The 12,982-nt window shown below is 32.3% G+C and overlaps 1 protein-coding gene across 4 annotated transcripts in view; it reads left to right on the plus strand.

Moving 5' to 3' along the window:
* NBEA (neurobeachin) overlaps positions 1-12,982 on the plus strand; it is a 613,622-nt gene that overhangs the window by 119,269 nt on the left and 481,371 nt on the right. For all 4 annotated transcript variants that reach the window (XM_081214387.1, XM_081214388.1, XM_081214389.1 and 1 more), the window contains exons 11-13: positions 497-605; positions 9,761-9,913; positions 11,837-12,005. In XM_081214387.1, coding sequence (XP_081070513.1) covers positions 497-605; positions 9,761-9,913; positions 11,837-12,005 — 431 coding nt within the window. The remainder of the gene's footprint in view (positions 1-496; positions 606-9,760; positions 9,914-11,836; positions 12,006-12,982) is intronic.

Raw genomic sequence — 12,982 nt, forward strand, 5'->3', positions numbered from 1 at the left:
TTCTCTGGATATTTAAATACATATATATAAGTTGTTTTTAAAAACAGGTCTAAATGAAAAGTTTATTTTAGAAAATAGGTGTATTCTTCCAAAACAATATTGTGAACGTATTTTAAATTCTCTAAGATAGCATGTTCTTCAAAAGAATATTGTGATAAAGTCTTTATTATGGAGAAGCGCAATATTTGTGGGTGTGTTTCTTATGTTAGATTTACTTCAAGCAGGGAATATATATGTGTAACGATAAACTTTGATATTTTACCTCGGAATACAAAAAACTCCACAGTTATGTGTCTATATAATGTTTAATTTTAAGGAGATAAAACCAGTTTTTTCATTCTTGTGAGAAATATTCTTGCATAATAGTCAGCAAAGTAGAGATGAAATTTGAATATGATTGTTACCTTTCGGAATAATAAAGTACTGAAATGGAACACTGTGTTTATGATCAATATTTGATGATTACGTAATGGAATTATCTGTACTTTACATGCAGTGCTACTCTTTTGGCATTCCTGGTTGAACTACTTAAAAGTTCAGTAGCCATGCAAGAACAGATGCTGGGTGGAAAAGGCTTTTTAGTCATTGGCTACTTACTTGAAAAGGTAAGTGAAATGTATTGATGGTTTTATTGTGTAGCCTTCACAGATGGACCACTGACGATCACTAACTATATTTTTTTTCTATAGTTTCCCTTTCCATTGACTGCAGAGGCCATGTTTTTGGTTAATTCACAAACATTTTTATATTATGTACTTAGATGTATGTGTAGACATTAAACTAAATTGGGTGTTAGAAATCTATATAATTAAGAAATTTTGAATAAAAGTAGAAACTAAAGAAAAATTATTTTATCTACTTTTATTCAAATTAGAAGTATTTTCTCTTAATTATTTTTTCTAATTGTTTCTTTGCTATATTTATATTCAAACTAAGTTTCTTACAGATTTTATCAATTTTAGTTTCAATGGATTTACTTTTTTGCTTTTGCTTTATTTTTCAGTTATAAGGTAAAAAAAATTCTATATTTGATAGCAACAGAAACATTAGTTTTTGCTTTGTCCCTGCTTTTAATATATTTGAATGTTTAAAGTAGTATTTTTTTCTGATCAATACACAGTGTAAACAGTACAAATTGGATGGCTTTGATTTTCCTATCTGTGTCATTTATGCCCTGTTTTTTTAATGACCTTCTTTGCTTTAGTCACAACTGTGCTATTATGGTATTGGGTACTGAGTTTCTGGTTATGGTCTCACAAGAGTTCGGTTATATCATGTGATTTCCTTCAAAAAGTAAAGTGGTACTTCATAAATAAAGTATTATTTTTCTCCTTAAGAAATAGCTATCACCATCACTAGTGCTCCCAAATCTCTCCTTATCAGTTAAACATTAACATTCATATGACATTCAACTGCTCTGTAAATTGAACTATTGGAGAAATAATAGAGGTGAGACCTCTACTAAGAGGAATAAACTTATTTTTCTCTTGGGAAATAAAATTTAGAGGACTTCTGGAAATAATTTTTTAACCTCAGATTGATCTGCATTTTGAAATCCTTCTGTCTTTTATTTGAAAAAGTACTTTTCTTTCTTGAAGTATTGTTGATCGTGGAATGATAGATTAAGTAGATAGATCATAGGCAGCATTTTTTTTCAGTTACACTATAATTTTTTCAGTTACATTATTAAGATTTTCATTAAGGCTATTTGGTTTATATTTTTAATCATGGAAAACTATTTTCCTATATCTAGAGTATTACAAATTTTTTAGAAGATTTATGTTATAGTATATTTTACGTGAATTACATATTATGAAATAATTTGTGACACTGCTGTTAGCAATCTTTGTGACAAGATTGCTGTCAGGAACTACCTCTTGAATATACTTTTCATCGATTTACTGAGGGTTTATTAGCATAATTTTAAAGTGAGAATTCTTTTACACTTAAAACAGTTTAAGATTAGAAATATTGTGAAAAGTCTTCAAATCAAATAAAAAGAACATTAAAATAATAATAAGGTTTCCATCATTTTACATTCCCATCAGCAGTGTATGAAATTTCCAATCTTTTCACAGCCTTGGAAACCACTGTTATTATCTGTTTTTTTTTAAATTCTAGCCATCCCTAGTGGCTGTGAAATGTTTTATCATTTTTGTATTTGCATTTCTGTGATGTCTAATGATGTTGAGCATCTTTTCATATACTTATTGGCTACTTGTATACTTTTTTGAGAAATGTTTATTACAAAGACCATTTTAAAAAACTATGGTATTTCTTTTTATTACTGAGTTGTAGGAGATTTTTAGTCTATATGCTAAACCTTTATTAGATATAAGATTTGCAAAGATAGTCTTCCATTCTGTGGATCACTTTATGTCTTAATTTGCATTTCACTGTTGACAAATTAAGTTGAGCATTTTCATACATTTATCTTCCTTTTGGTTGTGCTCTTTTGCTAAATACCTGTTCAGAGTATTTACCCTTTTTCATTTGGGTTGTCTGTCATTTTCTTATTGATTCATGGGAATTCTGTATATATCCTTGATAGGAGTCCATATTGGATATGTATCACAAATATCTCTTCCTCTGTGACTTGCCTTTTCACACTCTTAATCATCAAATGCTTTTTCTGCATTATTTGAGATAATTATTATGTTTCTACATCTTTTTCTTAGTTTAGTGAGTTACAGTAGCTGATTTTCAAAATAAAATATTCTTTATTTTTGGAATCCTGTGTAGTCTTAGATCCATTCCCATTCTAGTCCTTATGCTTCTCTTAAAATGTCTTATATCGGGCTTCCCTGGTGGCGCAGTGGTTGAGAGTCTGCCTGCCGATGCAGGGGACACGGGTTCGTGCCCCGGTCCGGGAGGATCCCACATGCCGCGGAGCGGCTGGGCCCATGAGCCATGGCCACTGAGCCTGCGTGTCCGGAGCCTGTGCTCCGCAGCGGGAGAGGCCACAACAGTGAGAGGCCCGCGTACCGCAAAAAAAAAAAGACAACAAAAGGCTTATATCAATGTCACTAATAGCCTTCATATTCTTAAATCTTATGATTCTCAAGTCTTCATCTTATTTGACTTAGCAACATTTTAATTTAACATTCTTTCCTTCTTGAAATGCTTTCTTCAATTGTATTTTGTGACAGCATTCTTTCTTTGCTTTCTTCCTACCTCCTTGGCCTCCTTTAATTCTCTCCTAGTAGTTCCTCTTCTTCTTTCTAAAATTCTAAAGACTGTGGTGTCCTGGTGCTTAATCCTGGAAACCTTTTCACTTTTCTGTTTACACTTTAATTGAGCTTACTATTCCCTTAGTTTTCCTTATTCTGCAAATACTCATTATTCTCAAATGTGTATATCCAACTACAACCTCTCCTTTGAATTCAGTTCCACTTGGATGTTTAATAAGCTTCACAGATCTAAATTATCCAAACCGTTACTTTTTACTTTCCTTTCAAATGCTTCGTCCTTTACTCTTCTCTTAGTTACTAGCATTACCATTCAACAAGTAGTTCAGACCAAAAATGTTAATTCTTTTTGACTCTTCTTTTTCATGCACTAAATTCATACTGGCAGCAAATTATGTTGTCTTAGTATCAAAACATATCCAGAATCAATGTCTAGTTCCTACTTAGTACTCTATTCCTTTCTATGCCCATTGATACCATCTTTATTGAAACCATCATCATCTTTCACCACTAGTTACTCACAGTCCATTTTTTGCTTGCAGTCAGACTAGTCCTTTGAAAATGTACCAGATCTTACTAGTCCATCCTTCTCAAAGTACATTTATGTCTCTTAAATCTGACATCATCCCTTACCATTCTCATTCTTTCTTTCTCTGTTGCAGCCACATTGACCATTCTAAGGCCTCTTTGCAGACCTTTCCCTTAAAAACTAAAATAGTAAGCATGTGCTCTTCTCAGTTCTTGTGCATTTTCTTTTCACATTGCTTTGGTAATTCTTTTTGTAGATATCCATATGGGTTGATTCTACACTTCATTCAGGATTTTGCTTATGACACCTTATCAGAGAAGTCTTCCTTGATCACTCTAAGCAGAATAGTACTCCTTTGATAACCATCAGTGACTGTTTCCCTACTCTGCTCATTTTTTATAGCATCAGTCTGACATTTTTTTTTTTACTTATTTTCTGCCTCCTTCCACTAGAATGTAGGCCTCAGCTTCATGAAAGCAGAGACATTTTTTTCTTACCTTATTGCTGTATCTTCTACCTAAAAGTGTGCCTGCTTCAATAAATATTTGTTGAATTGAATTAAATAAATAAAAAGGGCTTACATAGTTATCTGACTACATAAAAGAATTCCTTTTTCATTTTTCTTAGATTAATGTTCACCCGTTTTATTTTTAAATAATCATCTGTCAGGTGAGTAGTATAGATAATAAGGTTCCATTTTTATTTTATCATCAACTAATAACAAGTTAATGGTTACTGTCACTTAGCTTTATCTCCTTGTCTTGGAAGATGTAAATTAGTTATCAAAGAAGGTAGTCTAATGAGAGGCCATCTTATTCATCATGTTTAGACTGTTTCACAAAAAAACTTTTCAGGTATTTTTGTTTTGTTTTATTTTGCCAAAATATAAACTTGAAGAAAACTTAGAGGTAATTTGATGCATTCAATAGTTTTTGTTGTGGTTAATAAAAAATTGATTCAAATAGCTTAAACATTAAGGAAATAGGCTTGCTAATGTAACTGGAAATCTAGTGATAGGTGGCTTATCAGTCATAGTCCTGGTAGGAAACAGATGCCATGCTCAAACTTGGTTACTGAGAGGAGTTTAATGAAAGGCTCTTCACAAGTTGTGAGCATTGTTAAGGGAAGTCAGCAAAGTTTGAAGAGATGAGAGGAATGAGTGTTTAGCATAACTCAAATAGAAAGTTACTGTAACTATAGGAGAAGTATACCTGATTAGAGTGTGGTCTTTGATAAAGGAATATAGAAAGGAATATAGTATACTCACCTGAAGGGGAGAAGCCAAGGAGATGAATGCCCCAAACTTCATTTTCTTTCTATCCTTTAATTTCCTGCTGGAGTCTCTAACTAGTCAAACCCAACTGGGGGCCAATAGACAAGAGAGCATCCCAAGCACAGAAATAGGATAGGGAAGCTTGGAAAGTGGATCACTACAGCCAGCCAAACATATCCAGTAAGTTGGACTTCAGGGTTTGGTTGTCTCAGTCTCAATTATGTCATCAGAGACCCGGGTTTTTTGTATATGCCTGTTCTGCTACCTATAGTCATGCTTTTATGCTATAGCTGTTATTCTTTTTTATTATTATTTTTTTTGCGGTACGCGGGCCTCTTGCTGCCGCGGCCTCTCCCGCTGCGGAGCACAGGCTCCGGACGCGCAGGCTCAGCAGCCACGGCTCACGGGCCCAGCCGCTCCGCGCCACGTGGGATCCTCCTGGACCGGGGCACGAATCCGCGTCCCCTGCATCGGCAGGCAGACTCCCAACCACTGCGCCACCAGGGAAGCCCCTATAGCTGTTATTCTTTGTGGTCATACAAAGTTGCCAGGCAGACTTGGTGCTATAAGCCTTAACATCCGGGTGGAGAGAGAGAGAGCTCCTTTCTCCCAGTTACTGAACAAGCTCCTTCCCTCCAATTTGACTGGTCAGCTTAGGTTTTGGTCTACTTTGAACCTAATATTATCATGAAAATTTTTATGCTCCATATCTGAACTAATCATTGTCTGCCCCTGCCAAACAACAACAACACACACACATAAGTGATTCACATTGGATTAGGCTATTTGGAGCTCAATCTTGGTGTCCTGGGAGGAGCAAAATGGATACTACTTTATGATATACCTCTAATTAATTGCCATAATTTCCCACAATTTGCTTAATATATAATGCATGTTTTATATATATATATATATATACATATATATATATATATACATATACATATATATGTATATATATATATAATGTTTTCTGTAATAAAAATGAACATTTATGGCAATCCATTCTGTTGTAGTCTGCTCTAAGTGTGGGAAAGACCTCTTTTTACTGAGTAGCAATTTCTCTCTGTAACATCCATTGCTCCTATTTGGTTTAATTACTTCAGGAGTAGATGTTATAATATAATTGTTTTTTCTAGCTTCTCAGATTATGCTTCCGAATATGTTTAGTCACCCCTCATATAGTACTTCTTGCAAATTATGTATTCAGTTACCATACAAAAGTAATGTCATATAGTTTAAATTCCAGAGCTTGCATTTTACAGATTTATAACTACAAATTTCCCAAGTATATCTCTTTTTAAAATAGCTTTGCTTGAGAAAATGAAAGCAAATCTCAAATTAAAAAAAATATTTTTGGGGCTTCCCTGGTGGCACAGTGGTTGAGAGTCCGCCTGCCGATGCTGGGGACACGGGTTCGTGCCCCGGTCTGGGAAGATCCCACATGCCACTGAGCGGCTGAGCCCGTGAGCCATGGCCGCTGAGCCTGCGCGTCCGGAGCCTGTGCTCCGCAACGGGAGAGGCCACAACAGTGAGAGGCCCGCGTACGGAAAAAAAAAAAAAAAAATTTCAAGCAATCAATCAAAATAAACACTTAAGACAAAATTGAATGTCCTTCTTCCATCCTCTTCTAATCTGTGTTATATCTTATTTGTTCTGTTCTTAATTTATTCTTGAATTTGACATGAATTCAGTTAAACATTTACTGAGGAATTATGGCAGATACCAGATGGATAAAAGATGAATAAGATAGTATCCTTTTTTATATAAGGAAAGAAAGATGTGTGAATAACAGTTACACAAAGCAGAAGGAATAAGTACTGCGTACTTATAGGTAAAGGTAACATGTTATTGAAGAGAACATTCATTTTATGCCTGGTAGAATTTTGAGTGGGCTAATAAAAAAATACAATTTTAGAAAAATGTTTCCTGAAGATCAATTTTATAATGAAAAACTGCTACACAACAGCATTAATTGCTATGAAAACTAAATTGATATTTTATTTTAGTAATATGGAAGGCCTCATGTGATGCTTCTAGCATATCTTTTAATAACATGGAGAAAGTTAAAACTGGTTTCCAGATTATGAATTAGTTCCTCAAATGATTATGTTCATAGTGGTCTATCTGATTTTATATCACTTTAGTGTTTTTATAAACACATGACAGTTTTTATAGGCCAATATCTGATCACTAAGACTATTTAGGAACAGGTTCTAACTGTTCTATTTCAGGGTTTTAGGCATAAAAGTAGACTGTATCAGATAATATTCTTGAACTCATTATTACTGAATAAAAATAAAATGTATAAGATAAGCTATGTGAAATTATAATCAGTGGAGATGGCTGAAGCTTTAACTAACATTGCTCTTAATTTTATTCCCCTAAACATGAATAAAATAAAATATTTTAGAATTTAAAAGCAGTGTTATTTTTTATTAAAGTTCTTTTAAAATGAGTGACCAATCTGCTTTTTTTTAACTCAAATATTTATTTGTCTTTGTCCTCCTCCCCCCTTGTAATAACAGTTATTTGTTAGGATCATCTCCTCCATCTTATGAAATTTTCATGTAAAGTTATGCTGTAAGGTTTGGTTTGAATTTTGTTGGACTATTGCTGATCTACTCACCGCCGGTGTTTTGTCGAACACATAGCCTACTAATACAAAATTATTGCGAGCCTTATTCAAACTAGTTTAAATGCCACCTTTTCAGTAAAACCTCTTTTAACCTCCCTTCTACAAATTTTCTATGCACTTCATGTTCTTTTCATACACTTGTTATATTTAACATGTTACATATTTTACCTTTTTATTTTATTTATTGTATGTCCTTGTCTTCTCTTAGAATGTAAGTCTATGTGGGCAGGGTTTTTGTTTTTTTTTCAGTTTTCAGTTTTCTTAACTACTCTTTCCACAGTGCCAAGGAGAGTACCTGGCAAACAATAAGTGCTCAACATACATATTTTCTGAATGGCTAACAAAAGCATTGAGCTGTACCTTTAAGGGAAATGCAATGGATGCAAGGGTTTTACAAGTTAAAGGAGCATGATAGAGAAAGCAGGTGAAGCAGTATGGCGTGCGTGAGAAATTGGCCCAAAGAAATACTTTGTTTGACTCAGCGAAAAGTTTTTTAATTTTTAATTTTATTTCGTTTAGGTACCTTAAGCAGTCCATACTACTCTTTATGTCTCCTATCCTAATTCATACATTATTGTTAAATTCCTGCATATTGTAGTCATTTGAGTTTGTTACTCCTTGTGTAGAAGTATGAAAAAATGCATGGCATGTTTAGGTCAAATTTATTGAGTTGCCTTTTTTAAGAGCATGATGAATGTAAGCAAATCATATGGGAAGTAAAATTGGTAAGAGAATTTAGTCCCTTTTAGACCTTAATTATCCTATACTGATATTTGGATTCAATCAGTGGATCACAGAGATAAAGATGTGATGTGACCTGTGCTTTAGGGTTGAGTGTAGGGGATTCTTTACTTTAGGGAGGATGGTGATACTATAAAAAGTATCATAGCCAACAAAAAGAAACGATTTGCATAGGAAGATATATTTTTTGATATTTGAGTTTGAATTACTAGTTTTTATGAAGAGCATTTTCTCTGTAATATTTTCACCTGAGATTATACTCTAGTGTAACATGTCCAATTAAAATATAATGCAAGCCTCATATTGCTATTTAAAATTTTCTGGTAAGAAGCAACAGGTGAAATTAATTTTAATAATATATTTTATTTAAACTAGTATATCCAAAATATTATCACTGCAACATAGATTCAACAACAACAACAAAAATAATAGTTATTTTGCATTGTTTTTTCATTCTAAATCTTCAAAATCCAGTGCATACATACTTAACAGCACCTATCACTTAGGTTTAGCCACATGTCAAAGGCTCAGTAGACACCTATGGCTAGTGGCTACTGTATTGGACAGTGCAGCTTGAAGGTTTGGTTTGAATTTTGGAAGGTTTGTTGTCTATCTAAATACCATGGGTGATAGGTTACATACTGTGATGACACTTAAAACTTCTAGATGAGAGTACTCAGCATAGAGATAGTGTTATATTAAGCAGTGGAAGCATAAAATATCATCTAGGGAGAGTGTATTTATGAAGAGAAGACCAAAGAAATAATCTTCAGCAGTTTCCATCTTTTAAGCAAAAGACACTGAAGAGTAATCTGAGGGTCATGAAAGCCAAAGGAGGACAGTATTTTCAGGGAAGTGAGATCCTCTTTTTCAAGTACTATGGATTTGAAAGGTTGGGAATGTTTTATGTTAAGCAGGATGCATTGCATTTGTCAATGTGCAACTCATTTTTATCTTTTGGAAGAAATGATTCATTGGAATGGTGGGGTCAATTTATTTTCACTTTCGTTTGGAGCTAGTGAAAGCACTTCTCTTTCCCAGTGTCTTTGTATGTGTGTGTGTGTGTGTGTGTATTATCATGATAGTAATTCTACTCCATTTTAATTTTCTAAGATCTTTTCTTGTTAGTCAATTTCTAAACAAATGGAATGAAACCATTCTTATCCATAACTTATTTTATTTCTTTAGCTTGAGTTGAGAGTGGCATTGTTCAACCTGAGCTGTTATTTATCTATAGTTGTCCTAGAGTGGGCCATGAATAACAAACTATCATTTAGATAATTATCTTAAAATCTTAGGTTTCTAAATATAATTAAATTTTGAATAGCAAAGAAAGTATAAAAAGTTATATCTGTATATTTTCAGCTTGAATTTCTGCTTTCTTTTTTTAGTCATCAAGAGTTCATATCACTAGAGCTGTCCTGGAGCAATTTTTATCCTTTGCAAAATACCTTGATGGTTTATCTCATGGAGCACCTTTGCTGAAGCAGCTTTGTGATCACATTTTATTCAACCCAGCCATCTGGATACATACACCTGCAAAGGTATACATTTTAATCTCATTCATTTTATTTTAGTGTAATGTTATAAATTATAAATATAAATTACAGTTATTGGATCTAAACTATCCAGTAGAAAGCGTTTGGATTTTTCAGTTTATTTTACAGTCAGTTTGAAGCAGTTAAATTAGGTAGTATTAGAAATCAAAACAGTAAATATGTAAATAGTAAAATAAATGAAACTGTAGTTAAAAATTTTTTTCTTATGGGGTGATGAGAAATTTCTGAATCTAAATAATAGTAATGGTTACTTAAAAAATGTTGAAGCTGTACTTCTTACCCTATACAAAGGTGAAACCCACTTAGATTTAAGACCTAAATTTGAGAGGTAAACTATAAAGCTAATAGGAGAAATCGCTGAAAGATATCTTTGCAGTTTGGGGATAGCCCAAAAGTTCTTAAGTAAGACCTTCAAAACCTCTCTTTTTAGGGGGAAAATTAGTGCATTTGATGATATCAAAATTAAAGATTTTGTTAAATGATCTTCAGAGACAATGTCAATAAATAGATGATAGATTAGGAGGTCTTTTTACAATGTCAAAAATTATCGAGACAAGAGGAAAACATTGAATATGAACCGAAAATTAGACATTAGTATTGCATAAATGTTAAATTTACTGAGTGGAGGAGTTGTATTACGCTCTATGTAGGAGAATGTCCTTATTCTTAGGAGATTTACTTTGAAGTATTTAGTGATGTAGTGTCTGAGTCAGCAACTTCCTTTCAAACGTTAGTCAAAATATATTTATACATCTATATCTATAATATAATAGAAATAAAACATGTGGAAAAATATGAACAGTTGGTAAATCTATTATGATAGTTACATAACTTTTTTGTTTGAAAATTTTCAAAATAAAAATTTGGAGAAAATAGCAATTAGTAACATTCAGAATGTGCAAGGAACTCTTGAAAATCAACACTAAAAAGATTAAAAAATTAGGCTTGATGTAATGGCTGCATTCTGAAGTCATTAGATGTGATTCCTACCTTTCCAAGAAAGAGAATCTGGTACACTGATTATTAAGACTAGGAAAAGAAAAAATAGCAGGTAACTAACTATATTATGATAATTGTCATCATTGTGACTGGAAAATTCCTTGTATTGTGAGCATAGAGTTTTTATCATGATATGTAAAAATATTTTTTAAAGAAATTTATACATAAAATTTTTTTAGATATAAACATAAAATTTTTATTATTTTGCATACCTAAATTTAGCCTCCTTATATTCTAGTAAAAGTCAATAATGAGAGACATTTTTCTGAATTTGAGCTGCATTTTATAATTTTCAAGTCTCCCACATAACTTTAAAGTTCTAATTTTTATTATGGCTTGTCATTTTAATTATTGTGCTAAAACGCAAACATGAAGTTTGTTCACTCTTTAAACATGGTGTTTAAACTTGTCGTCTGTATATTTACATGCTAGATTCTGATAATGTGGCAATAGGTAAGAAAATTTGAAATTACATGAACTTTTAGGATCTATGACAACAATATATATTTTTTTCCAAATATGATATAGCTGGCTGAGGTTAGGTTCTGTTCCTTTGAACTGCTGCAGTGTACTTTGATTAAAGGCTTTAGTCTAGTTGGCCTTTTAAATAATTTAATCTTCCTATTGGATAATTTCAATGGAATTATTGAATCATTTAAAATTATTTTATTATTAATAATTATTAGATTACCTTTAGTAAAATTTTATTAGAGTGTGTTGATTCCAGATTATTTTCTTTTTATAATATAAATAACACTTAATAAATAGTTATATTTCACCTCATAATAAATGGTTCTTTCTTGGCCTTTAATGATTTCCGTTTAAATTAGAATAGAAATGTATATTTATAATATAAACACTTGAGGCATTTTAAATTTATTTTAATGCTTTGTTAATATTCTGTACTAGGTTCAGCTTTCCCTATACACTTATTTGTCTGCTGAATTTATTGGAACTGCTACCATTTACACCACCATACGCAGAGTAGGAACAGTATTACAGCTAATGCATACACTAAAATATTACTACTGGGTCATTAATCCTGCCGACAGTAGTGGCATTGCACCCAAAGGTTTAGGTAAGTACAGTTCTTCTACGTTGTCTGTACTATGATTGTTCTGTATCCTAAGTACTATTATAGTGAACAGATGTGCATGGTTATGAAATTAACACTGAGCTATTGTCTTTCTTGTGTAGTAGACTGGTATATTGAGAATTTTTTGTGATAAAGAAGAAGCTTATAGCTTTCGTATTAAGTTTTTGGAATAAAGACAGGTGAAAATAAATAATATTGTACCTTTTAACCTATATGGTTGTTGTGATACAATCATAATATTAAAAACAGATGAATGATATTGCTCATGGCCAATGTGTTCTAATACAGTCGTTTAAACATTTTGAGATTGTTACCTTCCTTTGTATTTTTTCCCCAAACTTCATTCTTTGTTCTAAGTAAAGTAGAAACTAATTTAATTATTCAGTGCATTGTGTTGTTTTAAAAATATTGCTGATTTTCCTAATTATATAAAAAATACATGCTCATTATAGAAAATAAAATAATATAGAAGAAAAAAATTGTTCATAACCCAAACCCAGGAGTAATCACTGTTACAAGTTGGGTGTGTGATCTTCCACTATTTCTCATTGCATAAATATGTGAAATATATTAACTCTTTCAGATTTTCTTTTTTCGTGGATCTACATAGTAATTTAAGAGGATACACCACTTACGTGTTTCCAAAGTTTTGATCCTATAAATAATGCAGTGATCTATTTCTTTATATATACTTATTCCCCTCCATCTTTGATTTGTTTACAGTTACTGAGAAAGGGTATCCTGATAAATATTGTGAATTTTTTCAGAAGTATTGTACTAGCTTACAATATCACGAGTGGTATGTTAGTGTGCTTTTTTCTCGGCATACTCATAATAGCAACTACCATTTTATAAAAATCTTTTTGATAGGGTAAAATAACATTTTACTATTCTAATATTCATTTATTAGCTTACATTGTCTTTCATTTTACTGATGGGCTTTTAAAATTGTGTTATTC

The sequence above is a fragment of the Mesoplodon bidens genome, assembly GCF_964165515.1.
Source record: "Mesoplodon bidens genome assembly, chromosome: 17".
In the NCBI taxonomy this organism is placed as follows: domain Eukaryota; kingdom Metazoa; phylum Chordata; class Mammalia; order Artiodactyla; family Ziphiidae; genus Mesoplodon; species Mesoplodon bidens.